Here is a 23,818-nt window from a genome sequence, read left to right as displayed (position 1 = left end):
GCGGCCTGTCTTTCCTGAACAGGACATAGCCATCCATGACCACATTCCAGTCATGCGAGGCGTCCCACCAAGTCTCTGTAATTGCCACTAGATCATAGCCCCCCGACCGAACACGGATTTCTAACTCCTCCTGCTTATTCCCCATGCTGCGTGCATTGGTGTACAGGCATTTCAGGGAGCGAGCTGGGCACAGCGGTTTCATCCCAGATTCACCCCCTGACTTCACCCCAGGGGGATGGGGGGCCTCCTGGTCTACCTCAACACTAGAGCATTGCCCCAGTGGTGCAAGCCCAGCTACCACCCCATCCCCCTTCGAATCTAGTTTAAAGCTCTCCGAATGAGCCCTGCTAATTCCTGTCCCAGAACCCTTTTGCCCCTACGACATAAACCTTTCCCATGTACCACTGTCACGCCTGTTGCCTTATAAAACCAGCCATTATCCATTAGATAGCTCTACCCAGGCTGATGGGTTTCCCTATCCTAAAAAGCTGTCATTCTGGGCTGGGGCCATTAAAATAGCAAGTCAGCTCATCTCATCCTCCAGTCATCATCACGTCTGCAAAAAACCTTTCAGGAAAACATTAAAAATGTAGGGATTCATTTAGGACATGCTGTTTGCTTCCTCCTCTCCTCCCCTGAAAGACAATTGCGTGCAGAGGGGATTGTCTCGGGGTTTCTGAAGACTCTGATCTGGTTTCTTTAATCCATCCTCTGCTGGAAAGTTGCCTTAGAGAAGGAAGGTAAAACCAAATAGATCTTGGGTACGGAGAGGAAGGTGGAGGTGGTAGGCTGGGTGGTCTTTGGGAAAACCATGTCACTTCTGAACTGTTAGAAAGACAGGTCTGGTGGGAAGGACCGTGTCCATTTTCTTAATCAAATGCAGAATAAGCTCTGTTGTAATTGCTTTGGCGAGGTGCTGGAGCTGTTTTAGAAACTCTCAGTGACAGATGGTCTCTCTCCCTTCACGAGGCAGTCTGCTCCCCTGCCCTACTATCCTCTGTTAGAAAGCTTCTCCTGACATTTAATGCAATTTCCTCTGCTGGAATCTAAGGTCATTACCTTCTATCCCTGAGGGACATGAAGAACACTTTTTTCTCTTCCTTCCTCTGTGCAGAAGCCTTTTATGTGTTGGAAGGCTGTAATCATGTGTCCCCTTGATCTTCTCCAGACTAGACGTCTTCTCTCCTCAGCCTCACAGATCATGAGTTGTCTGTCGCTCTTGGGCCACCTCAGGACACAGCCGGGTGTCTGCACAGATGACCTTTGCACTTGCTATAAGCAGTTTTATGGCAGCCAAAGAATGCTGTTATTATTAATGTCTGCAGCCAAAGTTAAAGATTTCTTCCATATCCTGGAGCCTCTAGAACGAAGGGATCAAGGTCTCAACCTTTACTCCAGGCAGGCAGCGTAAAAAGCAGAGGACCTGTGATTTGCCAGCCTTTGATGCTAAGGAAATGCCTTGCCATGTTCTGAGTGAGACTGTGGGGTCTCATGAAGGTACTGGAGGGGTTTCTCCGACATACACACATGCTGTATGTAGCCTGGAAGCTATGGACCGTGAACAAGAAACCCACTGACCTCAGGGCTGCTGTAGTAGCTTCTTGGGCCTGTGGAAACCCAGCCAAGAGGTGGCAATGAGTCAATGCCTGCCAGAGCCGGACAAAGTCACTACCTCCAGTAGGTGTATGAGAAAGCATTATTCCTGGACTCAGTTATCTAAGAGGGTCAAGACTGCTCAGAAACAATGAACCAAAGGGGTACTTATGGCAGATAAATAACCTTTGAGCCAAAAATCTTCTAATGTGTCTTAAACAACTTGATGGATGCTGTGCTGACAGGTCCTTGGTAAGTGGATACAGGCTGAGTGTATCCTTGTGGTCTGAGGAGCTATCTCAAGCCCACTGTGTCTTTCCAGGGAGGGAGAAGGCTGGTTCCTAATAGCATTGGCAGTGCTTGGCTGCAAGAACTGTGGAGTGACAATGACATCAGCTAAAGTCAGGAGGTGGCACTTTTGAGACACTCATGCAACATGTAGTTAGATGTAGGTAGATGTTATGGCACAGAAGACTTGCAATGCTTGAAGGCATGACCGAACTAGAGTTTCTCATGGAAGAGCAATCCACTGAGGGTTATTCAAAGCAGAGGCCCCAGTGCTAGCTCACAAGCTCGGTGTGTCAGCAGAGTGGACTAGTCTCTGACTTTCTCCTGTGGGCAAAACATTTTTCTCCTTTAATGAGTTCTGGAATTTGGTGGTGTCTTTGAACCCTCATGACTACATCACATCAAATGCTCTGCTTTGTTGCCTGGGAGTTGGCAGGTCTCTGACCTCTGCCTGAAGGAGCTGCAAAATCACGCTTGGTTGTGATACCCTTGATCTTGCCTTTGATTCTTGACAGCACCACCTGCTTCAGATGAAGGTGAAAGAAATTTTGTCACACACAGCTATTAAATAGTCTTCTATTGGAAGAAACAACTTCTTTGCCTTTATTTAGAGCAGGCAGGCTTACGTCCTGAAGCATCACAGTATAGATCACTTCCCAAAAATGTTATTAATGTTGTATTTTAATGGTAGTTCTCTCCATTTTTATGCCCATACTTGAATCCTTCTCTACCTCTGGTCATAAAGCAGTCTTATGGGAATGAGTTCCACGGATGAAATGTGCATTGTCACAGAAAAAACAGCATGAGGGACGGATATTTTAGATGAGACTTAGACTAGACTTAGACTAGTTCAGTTGGAAGCCTTTTTAACCAAAGGCTACCAGACACTACTCTTCCTAAACATTCAAAAGTTTCATAGACTTTTTTATGAGAAACAAGAAGAGACAGGAGACAGTTTTGAAGAAAACAAACTGATACTCTGCACAAACTCAGCTTGTCCTGCTCAGCTGACCAGGAGTCTGAAACAATATCCCTGAGCACTCAGATGCAGGGGGAGAGGGAAGACAGTTATTTCAGAGCGGCTGCTGAAACCACAAAGCCGTCGTGCACAGTTCCCGTTGTAATGATGTCTCAAATCCATTAACTGTGATTCTTTTACAGCCCCCCTCCCTCCCATCCCGGGTTGATTTGCAGCACAGGCAATGAGAAAGCAGAAAGCTTCTCTGGCCAGACTCCATGCTCTACAGGGGCAAAGAGACGCTGGGGAACACCAGCTCTCATCCTCATTTCCCTCCCCCAGATCATCCACTGTTGCTCTGCTGGTGTCAAACACCTTTGAACAGGAGTTGGCACAGCAAGAGTGCCCGTGAGATGCACATCTCTGTATATTTGCTCCCCTCCATGCTGAGGATCCTTTGCAACAGCAAATAAAGAAGCCCCATCTGAAATGAGACACTAGATTCACACAATAGATGTTGGAGGGGGAGGACAGGAAGATGTTATTTTTGGCTTCTTGCCTACAGCAAAACCAGCCACCACTCTGAAGCCAATAGATCTGTACTAGTGACTCCTGTGGGAGGCACAGGCTAGAGATTTACATCAGTATTTGTAGGACAAACACATTTTGAGGCCACAGATAAGAGTCTGTTGCTGCTATGCTTATCTTTATGCAGGCTTGCAGCAAAACACACCTCTCCTCTGAGGAACTTATGGCTCAGGGCCCAGAATTAGAGTGTAAAGTTGTTTTGGTGATAACTCCCTCAGATTTCAGTTAGTACCTAGATGCTTTGAAAGCCAAGCCTAAAGAAGCGAGCTGGACAAAGGACAGAAGAACCAGAAAAGGAAGGGGCTTCTCAAAGTCAGCCCAAGCAGAGCCAGAAATAGCACACAGGTTGTTCTGGTGCAGAGCCATGTCCATCCTCAGCCATACAAACATCTAACCTAGCGTGATGTTCAAGGCTCTTTCTATAGACCACAAAGAAAAGCAGGAACAACCAGCAGGCAACACAAACCACCTTACGTGGGATGAGAGGAGAAGTCTGACTGACATACTGACTATAGAAGAAACATCAAGAACTAATTTTTAAAAGGCTAGATAAGGTGAGATTAATCCCACCTGCTGATCTGCAGTCCACAGAGGCCAGCCGCATTCTCAGTCTCCATCTAGGCTGGTGTTCCCATGCCATGGCCCACAACAGCCAGTGGCTGACATGGTCTTGACAAGTGATCCCCAGTTTCTCTACAGAACCAGAGTAAACACTAGCATTTTTAAATAAAGGTCAGAGGATTTAAATCATGGTGGTCTGAAGGAAATATTGGCAGCTGACTGTTCCCTTGGCCACAGAAATGTGGAAACTATTGACTGAGCAGTGGCTTTCAACCTTCCTCGGTCATTTGTGAGCCCTTCACAATTTCTTGGTGGAGGTGTGGACCTTGTATCAAAACTGCACGTCTATTAATGACAGACTTTGGGATTTTTATCCACCTTTCACAAACCTCTCTGTGTCCATAGAATCATAGAATGGTTTGGGTTGGAAGGGACCTTAAAGATCATCTAGTTCCAACCCCCCTGCCACAGGCAGGGACACCTTTCCTCTAGACCAGGTTGCTCCATTGCTGCCAATGAAGCTGAGGACTCAAAACCAGGGAGGTAGGGCCTGAAACAGCAGATGCTGTTTGTGGTTCTAGATGTTCCTGAAGAGGATGGGAGTCCGTGATGTAACTCTACCAGCCACTCTTCAGCGTTACATGAAAATTCAGAGATGGCAGGGACAGGGAATTGCCATGATTTTCTCAGAATTCCCTGCTCAAGCAGATGTTTTCCTTCTGGTCTTTGAAATGAATAGGTTTATTTAGAACCAGATAAATGGCTGGTTTCTGGTTTTTTTTTCCCCCAACAAAAGCATTTTTAAGATTTTATTTAAAACACATGGTTCGATTTGAAGCCTGATACTCTGGACAGAAAGGAAGGATAAAATTCTCAGCCTTGCTGCAGTCTTGGAGGGATTTTTATTGGTTACAACCACTTGCATCACTACAGAAGCTGCAGGTTTTGACCAGGGATTGGAACTGTCCAGAGATTACTACAGCATAGTCACTTAGGCCAAAATGCACCACACGTACCTTAGCTGTCCAAGAGTAAGTCACTCCAGCTTAGTCAAGAGAAAAAAACAGACTGTGCTTGTGAGGGGTGATGCACCCTTTCCAGGTCCCTGTCTTGCTCCACTGACCACAGAGAGGAAAATCCCAAATCTTGCTTTGCCAGAGGCTGTTCAATAGCAAGAAACAAGGTGTCAAGTGCAACCTGATGCCCTGCAGTAGCTCACTTGGCCTCCAGCTCCTGGTCCATGGCTTCCTGCTGGTCCTGTGCCATGTCTATCTGCCCTTGGCAGGTATCTTGGACACCCTGGGTGCCTCTAGATGACTACATGACAGAAAATGAACTGAGCCTTCATTGCCTTTGTAGAGTCAACTGTGTCTTTTCCCAGGCTCGATGCTGTGCTGGCTGGAGCTCCATGGACAAGCTCAGACCACAAAGCCCAAGCAGACACCTAGACATCTCAGAGTAGGCAAGAGGAGTCTCCTGCCCAGGATGCGCACACTTAAAGTGAAAGCAAGCATTTACCTGCCAGGGCAGCAGAAAGAAGTTGGAGATGATTAACTCCAGAGTACCAGAATAAGAGGAAAAAAAAGAAGAGAAATAAAAACTTCCCCTTTTTGAAAAGCTCATGATATTTTAAGCCACTGTCATAATTTTGGGAATATTTTCCACCTGTAATCATTCAAAGGGGTTGCTAAGGCAGGGTCTCCTTCACTGCAGCACTGCATGCTACCTGCAACCCTCTTTCATTAGAAGGAGAAAGAAAGTCCATTGTACTGCAGAGGCTGAAGAGGGTTTTTTTTCTACATGACAGAGGGGAAAAGACTTACAAGGTCAATTGTTGGCATCAACTGGCAAAATAAATTCAGAGTGGGCAGTGTTCACGGAAACCAAGAAGCCTTTGAGAACATCCTGCTGATGCCACTAACCACGATTCCACAAACGCAACATTATTGTCTTAAAAACAGGGAGGATGGCCTAAAGCCCACTGTGGTTAAACGGTGCAATAATAAGATTATAAAAACTGAAACAGGTAAAGAACAGAAAAAAAGAGGAGAAAGATGCAATGCTAAGACAATAGACCTGGGTTTTGCCTTGTAGGGTGGCCTGGCACCTTCTGTTCGGAGGTGCCTGATGGCTGTCTAGACCACAGGCAGTAGGAGCTTGTGTCACTCGGCACTGATGGGACCTGGCAGACAGACACAGAGTCTCCTGAGGGCTGCTCTGCCTCTGTCCGACCTAATGATTCAGCTCTCCTCGCTGCAGATACCCACGGTATCATGAGCTCGCCACTCAGGCTCTCCCGAGAGTAAGTCCAGAGTCCAGAGTCCAGAGGAGGGCAACCAAGCTGCTGAAGGGTCTGGAGGGTCTGACCTACAAGGAATGGCTGAGGGAGCTGGGGTTGTTCAGCCTGGAGAAGAGGAGGCTCAGAGGTGACCTTAGTGCAGTCTACAACTACCTGAAGGGAGGTTGTAGTGGAGTGGGAGTCGGCCTCTTGTCCCAGGCAACCAGTGATAGGACAAGAGGACACAGCCTCAAGCTTGGCCAGGGGAGGTTCAGGTTGGACATTAGGAAGCATTTCTTCTCAGCAAGGGTCATTAGGCATTGGAAGGGGCTGCCCAGGGAGGTGGTGGAGTCATCATCTCTGGAGGGGTTTAAGAAAAGCCTGGACATGGCCCTTAGTGCCCTGGTCTAGTTGCCATGGTGGTGTCAGGGCAATGGTTGGACTTGATGATCCCAGAGGGCTCTTCCAACCTGATTGATTCTGTGATTCCGTGGTGCACCACTGCCTTCATACGACTTGCCATAGCAGATCCCCCGATCTCCCACCCTATGAGCTCACTCACAGTGTCCTGTCGTGGGCGGGGAGAAACCAGCATGGGAAGCTCTGCAAACTGTCTGGGCAGACCCAAACCTGAGCTCCTGACAGCTTTCCTTAGACTTTATAACACCTAATATCCTCTGAAAGCCAGACGCAGCTGAGAGCCTGTTTCACACTGCCTTGGAGAGCAAAGCAGCCTCAGTCACAGGGACAACGAAGGGGCCCTGTCTCCTCTGGTGCCCCCTTCCCAGGAACAGGAATCCCATTTATTTCTCTCCCAAGCTCCTGGCCCAGCCTTTAAGGCCCTGCCTTCCCACACTCCTCTGCTACATCTCCTGGCTGGTGTACTTAATTTTCACGCTCTCCCATCCTCACTTTCTTGCCAGCACTTGTGGGAAGGGATGAGCAGCAAACTGCCTGCACAGAGGATGCAAGAGGCAAGGCAAGGGCTCAGCACGCAGGTTATAAAGCAGGCAGCCCTCTCCTCTTGTACTCCTGCAGGCAGAGCAGCCAGGAAACCCACAGAGAGGGTTTCTTTCTTTCTTTTCTTTCTTCTTTCTTTCTTTTCTTTCTTTTCTTTCTTTTCTTTCTTTCTTTCTTTCTTTCTTTCTTTCTTTCTTTCTTTCTTCCTTCCTCCTTCCTTCCTTCCTTCCTTCCTTCCTTCCTTCCTTTCTTCCTTTCTTCCTTTCTTCCTTTCTTCTTTTCTTTCTTTCTTTTCTTTCTTCCTTTCTTCCTTTCTTCCTTTCTTCCTTTCTTCCTTTCTTCCTTCCTTTCTTCCTTCCTTTCTTCCTTCCCTTCCTTCCTTCTTCCCTTCTTCTTTCTTTCTTTTCCTTCCTTCCTTCCTTCCTTCTTTCCTTCTTCTTTCTTTCTTTCTTTCTCTTTCTCTTTCTTTCTTTCTTTCTTTCTTTTCTTTCTCTTTCTTCCTTCCTTCCTTCCTTTCCTTCCTTCCTTCTTCCCTTCTTCTTTCTTTCTTTCCCTTCCTTCCTTCTTCCATCCTTCCTTCTTTCCTTCCTTTCTTTTTCTTTCTTCTTTCTTTCTTTCTTTCTTTCTTTCTTTTCTTTCTTTCTTTGTTTCTTTCTTTCTTTCTTCTTCTTTCTTTCTTTCTTTCTTTCTTTCTTTCTTTCTTTTTTCTTCCTTCCTTCCTTCCTTCCTCCTTCCTTCCTTCCTTCCTTTCTGTCTTTCTTTTTTCTTTCCTTCTTTCCTTTCTTTCCTTTCTTTCCTTTTTTCTTTCCCCTCTTCCCTTCTCCTTTCCTTTCCCACCTCCATCAGCAGCCGCCTCCGGAGCCCGTCCCCCGTCCCTCCCAGCACCATGCCTCCTGGAACGTCGCAGCTCTGCTCTTTCACGAGCAGTGTGTGGTATTATGACTCCAGCAATGCCGAGCCCTGCCAGCACGCCTCAAACCACAGGTATCTGACCCCGTCCTAAGCCCCGTAACACTAATTAATGTCCTGATTCACAACCCGATGGGGTTGGCACCATCAGTGGCCGAGATGGGACACCACCCCGCTCTCTCCCCTCCTCCTTGCAGACCCCTCGCCCTTCTCTTGAGGAGGGGGGTGATCCATTCCAAAAATACCACCCGTCAGGAACGGTGGGCAGGGAGCGCGGGAGCTGCCAGCAGCGGCTGGAGCTTCGCATGGCCGGGGTGAAGGTACAACAAGGCCAGCTCTGTGATTACGGCACATTGAGCTCTCAGTGCGGTGCAGGCAGCTTTGGGGCATGACGTTCTTCCCCGCTTCAGCCAGTCAGCTCCGGCATCCCCCTCGTCTCCTCCTTTTGCTGGGGGTTGGAGGGAGACACCGGAGGGGTTGACGTGTTGCTCACCTGGAGCTGTGGAGGAAGGCACGGCGGGGAGAAAAGCTGTGGTGGCTGTGCTTGCCTCGGTGGGAGATGGAGGGGAGGGAGGAGGAAGGTCCCTGGAGTGAAAAACACAGACTGTGACCCATTGCAAGGGGCCAAATCAACCCTGGAGCACATTGCAATGGGGCATCCATGCATCTTCCTGTGGGGAGCTTGGCCAGGGGAGGTTCAGGTTGGACATGAGGAAGCATTTCTTCTCAGCAAGGGTCATTAGCCATTGGAAGGGGCTGCCCAGGGAGGTGGTGGAGTCACCATCTCTGGAGGGGTTTAAGGAAAGCTTGGACATGGCACTTAGTGCCCTGGTCTAGTTGCCATGGTGGTGTCAGGGCAATGGTTGGACTCGATGATCCCAGAGGGCTCTTCCAACCTGGCTGATTCTGTGATTCTGTGATTCTGGGATAGAAGCAGTCCCACACTGGAGGGGTACTGGGCGGTGGGTGGTGGTGGGAGTCCCAAAAGAGCCCTGTTTCAGGGCTGTTGATGCCTTGGACGTGACTGTAGCAAGGGTTCAGCCAGGCATCAGTGCAGTGAGACCTGCTGCAGTGTGGGATCCCTCCCATGGGACCACAAGCATCAGCTAATCCTGTGTCAGAAAACAAATCAGCTGGGTCCTGTTCTCTGTCCCCTTTGACCATGCTCATGTCCATATGTCTACAATATCTTTTTCCCAAAGCAGTATGGCCTCATCCAGACCACCTCATACAGCCCACAGTACACCTGAAATGTGCCTAAGCATTATTTGGGGTGGTGCAGGCTGGTAAGAGCTAAAGCAATGCCAGGGAGCATGCTGCCAGTAAACCAGCGTGGAGGATTGCAGGGCATCACTTCATCCCTGGCCTGCCTGGTTTTTCTTATTAGTAAAGGAAAAGTCCTGTCAGCTGGGAGCTTCTGAAGTATAGCCAGCAGGTCAAGGGAGGGGATTCTGCCCCTCTGCTCTGCTCTCATGAGACCCCCCCCTGCAGTGCTGCGTCCAGCTCTGGGTCCCCAACAGAAGAAGGACACAGAGCTGTTGGAGCGAGTCCAGAGGAGGCCACGAAGATGCTCCGAGGGCTGGAGCACCTCTGCTCTGGAGACAGGCTGAGAGAGCTGGGGCTGTTCAGCCTGGAGAAGAGAAGGCTCCGGAGAGACCTTCTAGCACCTTCCAGTGCCTGAAGGGGCTACAGGAAAGCAGGAGAGGGACTTTTGACAAGGGCATGGAGTGATAGGACAAGGGGGAACGGTTTTAAACTGAAAGAGGGGAGATTGAGATATGAGGAGGAAATTCTTTTCTGTGAGGGTGGTGAGACACTGGCCCAGGTTGCCCAGAGAAGCTGTGGCTGCCCCCCTCCCTGGCAGTGTTCAAGGCCAGGTTGGATGGGGCTTGGAGCAACCTGGTCTAGAGGAAAGGTGTCCCTTCCTGAGGCAGGGGAGCTGGAACTAGATGGTCTTTAAGGTCCCTTCCAACCCAAACCATTCTATGGTTCTATGATTCTATGATTCTATGATTCTATGATTCTATGATTCTTTAGGCAGTGCCAAAGTCTTGTCTGTCCTCTCTTGTCCATCCTTCTCCCTGGATTAGAAGAACAGCCCTGGTCCTCAATGCTTCCTCTCCCTTGGCCAGTTCAAAAAGAGCCTCTTTCTCCATCAAAGCACTGCCAGCCCTTGGGATGGGTCGTGTCCCCTCCCTGTACGCTTGTATGTATCCCTGCCCTGTTCCAGTGTTCAAATACCAACCCAAGGCTTTAAGCTAAGGCCTTGGACCCTCCCCAAAATGGTCTTATCTCCTGCCATCTCATGACCTGTCTTCACTAGAAATATCCTCTTTGTATCCCAACAAGCCAGAGGTATCAGCTTTGCCTTCTTGAGCACCATGTTTCCAGCTGTGAACACGTGATTTATAGGACGTGTGGGACCTGTTCCAGTGTCACACTCCCTTTCCCCAACCTTGCAGCAGCAAGGCTGGAAGAGGAGACACAAAATGCTGGGATTTTATGGGTCAAAGAGCCTTCTCTTTCCAATTCATCCTGCTTTGTATTGCCCTGCAGGCTTTCTGGGAAACATGGGCTTCCCAACCTGATGCTTTTGGAGGCATGAACTACAGATCTTTGTCTGGTCCACTTTCTACAGGGTGTTAACTCTGAACCCTAAGAAGGGACTTCCCAGTGGAGTATTCTTCCCTTCCATTTCACTTCAGATGTCTGTTTGAAAGCTGGGGGCTTAGGGCCAGTAGTAGGGTAGGGAACAATGGTGTTATCAAGAGGCAAAGGGAAAAGTGATGAATAAGGAAATCCAGAAGAGAAGCAAAAGCTACAGCCACAACAGTGAGACAATGCATAATTGTTTCTCCTGGAGGACTAACAGTGCTGATAATGAAGGCTGGCACTGTCGGCAGAGTAGAAGGGAGTTAGGCATCAGGAAAGGAGTTGCATGCTCATGTCTGCTAGGTCTCTGTGCACACCCTATGGACCCTCACCCATGCGTGCTCCCAGTGACGATGCTGATGGCTATTACACAGCAGATTTGGCTGCATTGCAATTACAGGAGGGATGGGTAATTCACCTCCACATCAGCAGAAACTGGCAAATGGAAGGGCACAGGGATCCACCTGGGCTGTCTGCTCCTGCTCCACCTCAGGTCTCTCCTCCACCCAGCTCTGTTCATGGGACAGCAGTCAGTTCACCCTTCGGCTTGGCCATTGTTCTGCTTATCTTGGTAACTCAGAGCCCTTATAGCCCTAGGAAGTGCTGAGTCAGGTCAGCCAAGCAGCGCCCTCATTGATCCCTACGGAGATCCTCTTTGTGTTCAGACTTGCTGGCACAGAACCAGGGCCAGATCCTTACCTGGGTGCAAAACAAGGGCTGACTCTGTTCCATTTTTACCAGCTGAAGCACTCTCCCCTCCCCCTGCTCCTCCATAAACCTGAGTCATCTTTTGCTGCTGACAGAGTAAATTAGGAGTACACAGTAGCTGTAAGTTTGAATGGCCTGATTTCCCACTTCCCATCCTACAAAATATGTGCAAAAGGCACTTAAAGTTCTATTTGTTGATCACACTGACATTGTCAATGACACTGAGGGGTACAAGGGTAAAATCAGTATAAAAATTTGGGTAGGAGAGCAGAAAAAGCAATCATCTATTGCACAATCTGCTTTAAACACCGATGCTAAATTTGCTCAAGTCTCAGAGATACAGGCATCATGATTTGGCATCCTTTAAGAACGGACCCAAACCCACAGCTGAATTCAGCCCTGTCCTGTGGTTTGAAAAATCCAGCCTGCCAACATGCTTATCATCCTTCCCCACCACCACCACAGCCAGAAACAAGAGCAACATTCCCCCACTTCAAATCCCCCCCCCAAATTTCTGTTGTTTAAACACTTTCAAGAAGGCATTCATTGCAGAAGGCAGCCAGCCACAAAAGAAGCTACTGAAGCATGGCTGAACATGGTTTGGAGAAGCATCTGGAAACTGGGGGCTTGTCATCTGACCCAGATCTATCAATCTGCAGAATGCAAAAGCAACCCAGGGCCAGGAGACCAGGACCAGCACGTGCCAATTGGGCTTCTCCAATTTACCTTCTGGCTCTCTCCTTATTTCCCTGCAGTGACACTGATTGACATCAGATGAGACTCTCTTGGCCCTTCTGCACTCCACAGGAACGCCACTGATTTACGCCAGCAGAAGGCCCTGGCCCCTTGAGCTTTGTGGTTTCTGTGATGAGGTTAAGGCAAATCACAGAGAAAATCTGATCCCAGGAATGAAACAAAATAAAAAAAAAACAACAAACATGCTTCATTGTGGTGGTGAAAGGCTGAAGGAGAAACATCAGTCATGGTGGGAAATGGATTTGAAATGGAGCTGGTGCTCTGCAGCGGGATCACATGGGGGGATGCTCCAAGACTGCTTAACAATGCTATGGCATGAGTCAGAGCCGTGCAGTTCTACCCACACTCTCACTTGTATATACACGCAGACGTAACGGTTTTGTACCAAAACCTTTGTCAGCTGGGGAAATAAGACCTTGAGGCCCACCCAGGTTCTGTGGGGTGCACAGACGATCTGTGGTGGGATGCTCTGCAGCTGAGCTGGTCCCTCGAGGATATGGGGCAGCTCTGAGATGCACGAACAGCCATTACTGACATCTAAAGCCAAGCAACCAGCTTGACCTCTAAAGCCAAGCAACCTCTAAGGGCAACCAGCCCTGTCCTGCTTTGTCCCAGTGGCTAGCCTGGATAAACAGTCCTGGTCATTTAGCACAAGTGAAAATAAACCACGTCTGCATTAGATACAGTGCATCAGACCCTCTGACCACCTACTGGTGTGTGTTTGAGTAACCATGGCTATTTAGACTGGGAAAACGTTTCCACCTCAGTGCCTATAGAGTCATCTCTCCCTCTTTTATCCTTTTCTGGGAAGAACAATAAAAATAAACCACGTTTCCAAATGCACAGAGTCCACCTTCACTCCCCACAAGTCCTCTGCTGCACATACAGAGCAAGAAATGCCTGAAAGCACAAAGAAAGTCAACGGGAGACCTAAATCTCAACTCCTGGTCTCCTCTCCTTACTGAATAGGCCATTTTAGAGCAAGCAATTCAGTGAGCGTAACCTTGAGGGCACTGGAAGAAAACACAAGCTCAGAGAAAACTTTGGGGATATCAACTCTGAGAGTTAAAAGGCTTCATAATCTGATGGCTCTTGATAAGCAGCAATTCTAGCTTTTGAAGCTCTCTGTGTTGGTCGTCTCTTAGCAGTCCCACCTCTTGTCAGCTCTGTCCCACTTTTATTTTATTTTCTTTTTTTGCTGCATTTTTACTGAGCTGAGTGAAACTGCTAACCACAAAACAGATACGCTGTGTAATGTTGCTTTATTGATCTTGCTCTTTGAGTGCAGCCAGGAGAAACAGGTCATTTCCTTGCAATCACTCACCATAGCTGATGTCTCAAAGCTACTTTAGCTCTGATTGCTCGGTGTCTGAAAGGAGTAGTGGTTTGGGATGTAGCAGTCAAGAAGAAAGTCAAGGTAACATTGAGGTGAGGCAGGGGTGTAGGCAATAGAAGTGGGATAGCTGGAAATAGCACGTGAAGTTCATGGAAATCAGTCCAGTGGTTTCACTGAATTTTGGAATTTGATTTGTATCTTTGCGAAGCAAAAGAGGCTACTGGCTATTTGCTCCTGGAGGAGATCAGACGTTGCCTAATGGTTTTTAATTCACAAGATCAATGAATTAATTGCTCTACAAGTCAGACTATGGTTTCCTACAGCTGAGCCATCTCAGGAGCCCTTGGCCTCACTGTGTCACTAAATAAGGTGGGTTAGAGACCATTCTCAGGTCTTATGGGCAAGGGAAACTGTAGTAACATGGTCTGGGTGTATGAGTCAATAAATCAGCCTTGTCTTTTGGTGGGCTTCACTGTGCCTACAGGGAGTGATCTGAACACAGCCTCTTGTGCCTTCCAGGATGGTCAAAAATGTTGATATCTTTCTCCCTAGCAACAGAAATGGCTGAGCAGCCTGTCATCACGATGGGGAGATGGACCAGGGGAACAGCACGGTGCAGGAAAGTGTGAACAAAATCAGGTTCAAAGGATGCTTCCCAGTCCAGCAGTCCCAGCTTTCCTGGGCAGAGCAGGGCGAGAGTGCCTCCAGCTTCTGAAATCTTCCTTTTCCTCCTGAGCTAAGAAATGTCCCACTGCATGTCTGCTACCAGCACCGTTCCTGTGCTTAGTGTACGGGATGGGCTCAGGGCTCTCCTGGGATGCTCCACTCCCTTGAGTGCCCATGGAGTATAAACCAAGTGAATAAATCAAGGCAATGAGATGATGATTAAATAACTTGGTGGTGGCCCTAAACAGTGGCAGAGTCCCCCAAAGCACCACTGAGTCTCAGTTAATTGATCATTTTTCCTCTGCTACGTGTCCAAGAGATTGTAGTTCCCTGCCATCTGCTGCTCCTTACAAAGTGCCTCATCCCTCAACTCTTGGCAAGCATGAGCTAGCTGTTGCACACCACTTACTTCTCTGTTAAAACATACAGAAAAAAAAAACATTTAGGTCCCAAACCAAAGTTCAGAGCAGGAAGAGAAGGTTTTCTAAGGACACCCAGTGACTTTCAAACCCACCTTTACAGATGCAATAGAGGCTGCTTCTTGCTCTCAGTGTGGCAAGACCAAGCAGATAAATACACTGAAACACTTGCAGGGAGGGGAAGGGAGATTGAAGTAAAGATAACATCGAGAAACCCTGATGAGCAACAGGGCAGCCATGTGAAAAATGAGACAACCAGCCTGCCTCGGGTGCTGAGACAGCAACTCCTGTCTCCAGCCCTTGGCCCAGACACTGATCTAGGAGGAGGACTTTTTCGAGAGGCCAAGTCTGCTTTTGATGAGCTGCCTTTATCTGACAGAAGGCTGATACTTGAGGTCGTTCCAGTGGAAAGACTCAAAGACATCAAACACCTTTGGACTTTGAAGGTTCATTTCTTCTGCACTTTGATAGGGTCAGAGAGGTGGGCTAGGGCAGGATGGCTGTGTTGCCTAGTCTTGCCTGGCTCAACACCTTCCTCGACTTGGACATAGGGGGAATGGTTTGTCTTGACCATTTCGCTGTCCCTGCAATTAACAGACCAGAAAGCAGATAAGTAGGAACAAACTGTGTTGTATTTCAGTCACCTCTGAGTCTTGGAGGACCCTGTTTATGTCTGTACTGCTAAATACAAGGGCTGGGTCCTGTCCTCTGGCCCTGAAGCCAAGTGGCACGGCACACCTCACATCTACAAGCCTAAACTTATTTTTCCCCCCCAAAAAACAAGGAGTGTAGTCATATTCAGTATCCCTGATCTATGTTATCCTGCACCACCACTTGGCACTGTCTGCAGGACTCATCTGCTCAGGTGAAACCTCTGCCAAGAAGTGTGCTGATGATCAGATGGTGTGGCTGACGGAGGGGAAGTTCAGAGGTAGCACGGAGCCCACACCGAGGTCACACTGAGCCCCGTGGCTCACATTGCTGTACGTGTATTTATTGCCAAGGAGCGGGAGGTACAACAGGGATGGGGTGTGGGTCTGGCAAATGGAGGATTTGGGGTCTTTATGCCAGAATATCATGGCTGTACAACCATGGTGTCAGGGCAAACGTGCACACATCGCTGTCTGCTCATCCCTTCTTGTCCCCACCTCTGTGACCCAATCTCTTCCTCGTGTTTCTCAGGGATTCATCCAAGCCTTTGCTGTGCAGATGCCATTCACTAACCCAGCTACAAACCTTCTCCTACATTTATTTTCTTTTTTCCATCTTGGGTTGTTTTCGTGCGAGCTCAGTGAGCTGAATCACCTCATGGAAAGGTGCACATGGTCAGGAGGGAAGTAGGGAGACAGGAGCACAGTCCCTGTGCTGCTGAAATGCCTTGAACCAGGGATGCTGGAGAGGTGAGAGGGAAAAGGGGCAGAGAAGACCACTTTCTGCTTTGCTGGGTAAAGGGAAAAACATGTGGCCAGAAAGGACAGGCCAGCCTTGCAGAAGATTTCAACAACCGAACCATCACCTGAATGCTGTCAGAGGGATTTGTGTTACAGGAGAGTCAAAGTATGATCTGTTAAGAGGATGCTAAATTTTCCTTTCTTGAAAATCAGGTTCGTGGAAGTCAGTCCAAGCTGAGTCTCCAAAGGGAAAGGAAAACCCTAAAACACAGAGCCCCTCTGATCCCTGGCAAGGGTCAACCTGGCCTCAGTGGAAACGAGGGGATTAATGCCAAGCCAGGTACATCAAACACGAGTTTGGGTGTTTTCTTCCCATGACACAAGTCAGCAAAGCAACACAAGGTGCAACACAAAGATCATCTTCAGTGCAGCAGCTCTTGCAAGGCCAGCTGAGGTTTGAGGTGTTAGGGGTCAAGATAGCCAAATGATACCATAACAACCAAGTGGATGCAGAGGGAGAAAGTAAATTCTCCATGATGGGGCAAAATATTTTTGATATGGTCTCATCTTTACACAGGCTGATCCTGTTGAGTTCTTCCTTTCAGGGCTTGCCCTAAGGAACGCATTTTCTTTGGGCTTCTTTTATTGTAATGGTTACTAATTGAGAGACACTAAATTTCACTTACAGCAGGAGCTGAGCAGACGGAGGAACCCCTCCACGCTTGCCCTTTTGCAGAGAAACAGCCCATCCAAAAGGCCAGGGGATCCCCGCTGGCTTCTCCCTTTGATCCGGACAGTGTCAGGGGTCGAGGGGGTTTGGAGGGATCAGAGCTCAAAAGGCTGAGACGAGCCCTGCGACAGCCATGGGGCTGGAGAGCTGCATAGTGTAGTGAGTACCTAAATACACGTCGGACTTCATCGCCCTCTCCCAGCCGTGAGGATGAGGATGGAGCCACTCCGCAGCAACAAGGGTCAGTTCCTGGGAAGGGTTTAAGTCAGAGGCAACTGTAGTCTGGCTCTGCTGTTCCCTCCTCCTGGTCTTTAGGCACAAAGAAAATTCAACTACTACAGGGTTTAGCCGGAGCCATAGCTCTGCCACCGAGTCCAGGGAGGAGGATTTCCCCAGCCCTGTATCTCAGTGCCAGGAGAGATGTTTTATCACCTCACAGAATCACAGAATCAATGAGGTTGGAAGAGCCCTCTGGGATCATCGAGTCCAACCATTGCCCTGACACCACCATGGCAACTAGACCAGGGCACTAAGTGCCATGTCCAGGCTTTTCTTAAACCCCTCCAGAGATGGGGACTCCACCACCTCCCTGGGCAGCCCCTTCCAATGGCTAACCTCACCCCACACTGCTTGGTCAGAGGCTGCCTGGTAATAGCTGTGTTTAGGGGGTTTGGTATGATGAGTGTGGTGTCTGTGCCCCGAATAACTTTGTAAACCAGGGACTGATTTCAAACGAGTTTGATCGAGGGGCTGAGCATTTCCCAAGCAGAGGGAAATCCTCCAGCCAGCACCTTTACGCCCCAGGAGAGTCCCTGCTCAGCACATCCACCCCAGGAAAAGAGACAATATGAAACACGCAGCTGTGGGACGACCCTCAGAATCTCAGCATCATTTTTCAAAGGGCCATGGGAGCGCAGGGCGGTGGTGGCAGGGACAGCAGCTGTCCCTGCTTGAGCTGTCTGGGTTGGGGGTACCACTGCAGGGACTGCAGACACACCGGAATAATCCCACTGATCTCAAAGCACCGCTCTGGGGCTATTTCTAGGAGGCCAGAAACCAAACAACAACTGCCTGGACCTGAAAGGCACCCCTCAGATTTCATTTCCTCCAGCCCTGACCCCGCTGTGAGCACAGTTGCCCTGTTGCTTTTCCTCTTCCCGACACAAGGAGCTCACACCAACCCCAGCTTGCTCAGGTCAGGTTTGCCACCGGGCAGCCGATCTTTTTTTGGCTTGCACGGGATGAAATCGCAGCCCATGCATCACCCTGACGCGGAGGCTTGTTTGCTTTACGTTTTGCGGTTGGGTGTTTTATAGTCCGGGGATATCTGCTAATCCCGAAGTACAATAACAAAAATCATCTCTTTCATAAACGCGTGGGGCAGGGACGGGCACGCTCCCAGGCGTGTGCAGAGGAAAGAACATTTCAGACATTGTTTCCCTGCACTTGGAGCCCGTCTTTATTTAATTAAGCTAGACAGCTAGTCGGGATTTGCAGGATCTCTATATAGGATTATTTTGTCATTATTATTCTTCTTTTTATTATGGGCTGTATTCTGAGGCAGAATATGATTGTTTCCCTTCCAGCTATAAATTATCCAACTTCAAATCCTTTCCCAGTCTGTGAAGATGTGGGTCTGATCAGAGGAATGACAAGAAACAAGTCAAAGAGCAAAACACTGACCAGCACCTCCTTAACCCAGCTGCTTTGCTGCCCGAGCACCGGGGTCTTGGCTGGTTTGTGACCTGAGTATCGCTCTGGTGTGAACCAGGAGAGCTTTTCTGATTTATACTGGACATTGCTGGTGGAGATTAACCCCAGTGCTGGTGTGGACACAGCTCTCTTGGGAATAGGGGCTGGGAACCCTTCTGCGGGTGACCTGGCCAAGCTTATCCCTGCTTTGGGTTATGCCTGCAAGAAGGGGCTCCAAATCCCCTCCTGACACCCCTTGAATTTTTAGGGGAGCGCTGCAGCTTCTCCACAAAACCAGAGGGAAGCTTCAGCATTGCCTGAGCAGCCTGAGTGGGGCCAGGGCTGGGGAACCGCAGGCTGCAGCAAACAGAAAGGGGTCGAGACCATTCTGCTGCCAAACTGCACCTCCTGCAAGGCACCAAGCGCTGCCCGAAGGCAAGACCCCCACAGTGAAGTGCAGGGACGTTTTGCTACCTATTTCATACCCCACATGGACCTGCTTTCCTGGGTCATATGGAGCTCAGCCAACTGCAGCCGGCTCAGGCTGACACCCAGTTTCCAAAACGGAGCTAATCTGATCCAAAGACTTGCAGAAGGTTGGTGGCTGCTGCTTCTTCTACTTCTTCTTCTCCTTCTTCTTCTTCTTCTTCCTCTTCTTCTTCTTCTTCTTCTTCTTCTTCTTCTTCTTCTGATTATTATTATTATTATTATTATTATTATTATTATTATTATCCAGAATATCTCCTCCAGTGACAACCAGGTTGGGGGCTGCCAGGCTGAGACTCACAAGAGAAGGAAACTGAGTCAAAACCGAAAGGGTCAGCAGAGCAAACCGTGGAGCTTTCTGCTGAGAGGTGGGACATGGGGAGGTTTTTCTGCAAGGAGCTCTGACAGCGTCTTTCAGATAAAAACCTAGTGCCTACATCTTAAGTTCTGTGCTCTACTGATGTCGGACCCTACTTTTAAAGCTCCTTTTGCACATATCTTCTTTCCAAGCCCATGTTTGCAGAGCTGTCTGACCCAGGCCACTTTTTCTTCTTTTTTTTTAAGGCCAGGCTGGATGGGGCTTGGAGCAACCTGGTCTAGTGGAAGGTGTCCCTGCCCATGGCAGGGGGGTTGGAACTAGATGATCTTTAAGGTCCCTTCCAACCCAAACCAGTCTGTGATTCTATGATTCTCTGATTCTTCCCTGATCCTTTGACCAAATAGCAGAATTAACCCAAATTTACCCCTTCACCCTCCCAGATTTCAGGCACAAAGCGCTCAGGCGAAATTCCCCTCGCTGTTTAGGCAGATGTTAATCATGATATTCCCAGGGAAATGCTGGGGAAAGACTTCTCTGGATTGCCAGGGGAGTTGGAGGAGAGCAGAGCTTCACCCAGTACTTTACCCCACATCAAAGACAGCCCTCTGTCCCCTCAGCTGCCCTCCTGAAGCGCAGGGCAGGGATGCTGATCTTGCTATGGATTTTGCATGGCCAGAGGCTCATGGTGGGGGCACGATTTCTGCACAGACACTTCTAACACTGAGAGGACCCACTCCCACAACGTTTTTCCGTGTGCTGAGTTTCCCATCCTGGTTTACAGTTATGCAGGGACACTCAGCCCACATGCTGTGGAGAAGTTATTCAGATGCCAGTGTCCTGCCCCACGATGTACCAGTGACACAGGCAATCAAAGAAACCATCTCCCATCCCTACTTCAGCACTCTTGCTGCAAAAAAAGTGCCTTTATTATCATTTTTGCCCACTGACAAAAGGAACAGCAGGACTGACAGCTTCAGATTTAGGATACATCATGCTCTGCCTTATCTCAGCATCACCACCTCTCACATGCAAAGCGACCGAGCTGCAAAGAGCCCAGCAATTAGGGCCACAGCTCTCAACATTCAAGTCTTCCAGCCTCAGACAGATGAATTGTGCCCTGAAGCTCTGAGCGGTTGGCTGCCTCAGTCTGCAGAAACCCTCCTGACTCAAACCCTACAACAGAGCTTTGCTCTGCTCTGCTGGGGCAGTGAAAGATCAGGTACCACTTTTAGCTCAGCCCAAAGATGCCACAGAGCCTGTCTCTAAATTAAGTCCTTGCATCCCCATCCTTCTGCAGCATCCTCATTGATTTTTGCTTGTTGCTTCTAGGAAAGGGGCACTTGATGACTTCTATTGATGGCAGCACATAAAACACACTCAGACCTGCTAGCCAGATACCAAATATGTAAACGACCCTTCTTATAGTGTAGAAACTAAGACATCACCATGCTGAAACATGCAGTCAATAGCATACAGTGTTATTAAGTTCATATAAAAACCAAGTTAGTCTGGGAAAGAAACAGCAACAGCAAAAAAAATCCAGCTCTAGGCACCCTGCAAGTTGTTCCCTGCCTCACAAGTTGCTGTGCAGTGGGATGACATGGGGCTGACCTTCTTCCTCTGCCTCAGTGGATGCCAGCAGGGACACACAACATCATGAACTGTCAGGATGACTTTTCAAACCTTCTGGCAATTCCTTCAGCTGTCAAGAGTGGGTTTGAAAAGCCAGGGAAGTGTCTGGAACATGCACTTCAGCCTGGGCCTGATGAAACCGAGTGGGGTTTCGAGCAGCAGGACCCTAAATCAGTATCAGGGGATCAGGTTTTTGGAAGTGCAACAGAGCAAATGCTGTTGTGTGTTCCTCACCTAGCCCTTCCCAGCAAAGTTCCTCACTTTCTTGTCCCTCTGTGGGTCTGGCAGAGCTATTCCTGATTTATGCCCAGCTCCAGCTCGCCTGGAGCTCAGCTGCTCCAGCCATGAGCCCCTGTCGCCCACCAGCACTGCCGAGCAAATCGCTCGTGATCTGAAGGTGTCTGTTGTGACAGGGGTATCAAAAGTAAATATCCCAGTATCAAATAATATCAAAAAATATCCCAGTTCCCGCTGGGAACACAAGACAGCTGACTCTTGGTTCACTGGCTGGTCCTCTGCATCTTCTAGAGGTACTGGGATGCACTGGGAGAGGGGAGTAAACTGGGAATGGGACCGGAGATGCACTCTTTTCTTTTCTGGGTCCTGAAGTTTGCTGAGCTCCACTCTGGCTGTTTCATGAACCTGATTTTTACCGGTACCAACAGAGACACCAAAGCTAGCAGGAATTTTGGTGCTGACTTCGGCGGCAGCAGGGCTGTGGAGGTGGGGGGGTAGCAGGTGCTGCAGGACCTACACTGTCATGATATAGCCCCAAAGTTGGACGTGGTCATGGAGATGCAAATGCAACCCCAGAACAGGGGAGAACCCTCAACTGTCACTAAAACCTCAACAAATCTACAAGTGGTCCTGCCAATTTCCCCAGTTTTCTTTGGGTTTTGAAAGATTTATTTGTGCTTGGAGTTAGACCAAGACAGGGATGAAGACTGCAGCAATGATTGTCTTCTGAGGGGCTGTTTTTTCTTGTTTGTGGATGAGATGTTTCCCTCTAGTATGATGCTTGATGCGTGGGGGAAATATCCCCCACCAGCCCTACACAAGGTCCCAAACAGTCCCTACCAAACCCAGCGGACAGGGCCCAGGGTGACAGTTCCTGAAGGTTCAGAGAGGACCTGGCTGTAGGCAGGGTTAGGGTGAGCCCACTCCCTTCCCAACACCTCTCCATCCCCTGTGGAAAGCAGACACTGCTTTAGGTGGTGGTCGTGCCCCTTCTACACCAGAAGGCTCTCAGAAATGGCCAGCAATGGTGATGATGCCAGGGATGGAGAAAGCACATGTCATGCCCATCTCTGGGTTAATATCTGCTGGCCAATTCTGTTTGACATTTCCCTTTACTTCTGCAGAAGGGCTTTGGAGACCACTTGGGGTCTGTAGCACTTAGCCCATTCCCCGTCATCACCACCAAGGCAGTTTTGACAGACTTTAGCCCTTTTTGCTACCTCTATAAAGATATTCTCTCTCGGTGTGCACAGGAACAGGTGAAAACAGTGCCAGGAAGCAAAGGGTTAATACTACTTTCATGCTCCTGAGTGTAAACTGTGCAAGCCCTGCACTCTAAGGTCCTCTCTAAATCTAATCCCAAAGAGCAAGGCACCGTTTCACTGAGATTAAACAGATTTGCAGATTAAGAATATTAAATTAAAATTAAATTTGTCATCTTGGGGAAGGGGTTGGATTAAAAAAAAAAGAAAAAGAAAAAGAAAAGGAAAAGTTGCCCTTTACCCATAGGTGTCTTTTAAATTAACTACCAAACGCTTTCCCCAGACCCCTGTCAAACTGCACGCGTTCCTGTCCGGAGGGGTTTAAAAGTGATTCAAACTCTTCGGGAAGCACAGACATTTTAATTTCATCTGGCGCAGGAACTCTGGAGACCAACTGCATGCACTATCTGCCAGCGAAATAAGCCACTGGGCTGAAAAAAAAAAAACCCAACCCAGCTCTTTGCCTTCTAAATCCTTGATACAGTAAATTACTCATCAAGGGAACAGCCGTTCAAGAATGCGAAGGGAAAAGATTGAGGCACTCACCAGAGCGTAGACTGAACTCAATACGGAGCAGCAGAGGATCAAACCCAGGCTGTGATAAACCAGATATGATCCCATATCCAGGAGGCTTCTTCCAGCATCCAAGCTCGCTCGGGGAAGTCGGAGGACGAGAGGTCTTCCAGCGCTCCGGTCGCAGATGATTTCTCCTTCTCCTTCCCACCCGCCCCCCCCACCCCCCCCTCCAGAATTTATGTTTGTTTGATTGTTTATTTGTTTCCACAGTTTTAGCCAGAAAGGCACATGACAAGAAACTCCGGTCCTTTGCTTCGTTTTCTCATGGCTGGAGATGTGGGCAGCTCCCTAAAGGCAGCCGAGGAGCCCATGTGAAGCGGAGCGACTTCGCTCCCTTCAGAGCTGCAGCCCCCGGTGCTGTTTGTTTTCCGTGTGCATCTGTCTCAGAGCAGAAAAAATCACATCCATATGTCAAAACTGCTCTTCTGGTTCCTTTTTATGAGGCAGTGGGAAGTTCAAATAATTTCTTTGTCAAACGCAAACACACAGAAAGAGGGAGAGAGAGAGGGAGGGAGGGGAAAGGCGAGAGAGGGGTGGAAGGGGTGGGAGATCGGAGAGGGTGGGGGAGGCTTTTAACCACGGCTTTATTTTTAGATCCAGTAATTTTATCTTTTACGTTTCAGAGGGGTTTGGAGGGGGAAAAAAAAAAAAGCAAGCCTTTTTTTTTTTCGTCTTCTCTTTTCGGCGTGCAAACAAATCGCAAAGTCGAAAGTTAAAAAAAAAAAAGAGAAAAAACTTGGGAATATTTTCACTTTGCAATTACCTTTTCGCAAACAGTGGTACTCGGTTTGAGGGGGGTGTTTGCTTGTGTATCCCGGCGC

General features: G+C 48.7%; 1 protein-coding gene across 2 annotated transcripts in view; it reads right to left on the bottom strand.

Moving 5' to 3' along the window:
- PTH1R (parathyroid hormone 1 receptor) overlaps positions 1-23,042 on the bottom strand; it is a 124,511-nt gene extending 101,469 nt beyond the window's left edge. Inside the window, exons 1-2 of one of the 2 annotated variants that reach the window (XM_068405309.1) lie at positions 22,968-23,042; positions 6,171-6,281 (exon numbers count right to left, since the gene is read on the bottom strand). In XM_068405309.1, the coding sequence (XP_068261410.1) occupies positions 6,171-6,281; positions 22,968-23,042 (186 nt within the window). The remainder of the gene's footprint in view (positions 1-6,170; positions 6,282-22,967) is intronic. The other variant, XM_068405310.1, reaches the window with a different exon arrangement.
- Positions 23,043-23,818: the final 776 nt, after the last annotated feature.

This window comes from Nyctibius grandis, chromosome 7, assembly GCF_013368605.1.
Source record: "Nyctibius grandis isolate bNycGra1 chromosome 7, bNycGra1.pri, whole genome shotgun sequence".
Taxonomy (NCBI): domain Eukaryota; kingdom Metazoa; phylum Chordata; class Aves; order Nyctibiiformes; family Nyctibiidae; genus Nyctibius; species Nyctibius grandis.
The sequence above is the reverse complement of the archived record's forward strand: the minus strand, read 5'-3'. Positions and strand labels throughout refer to the sequence as shown.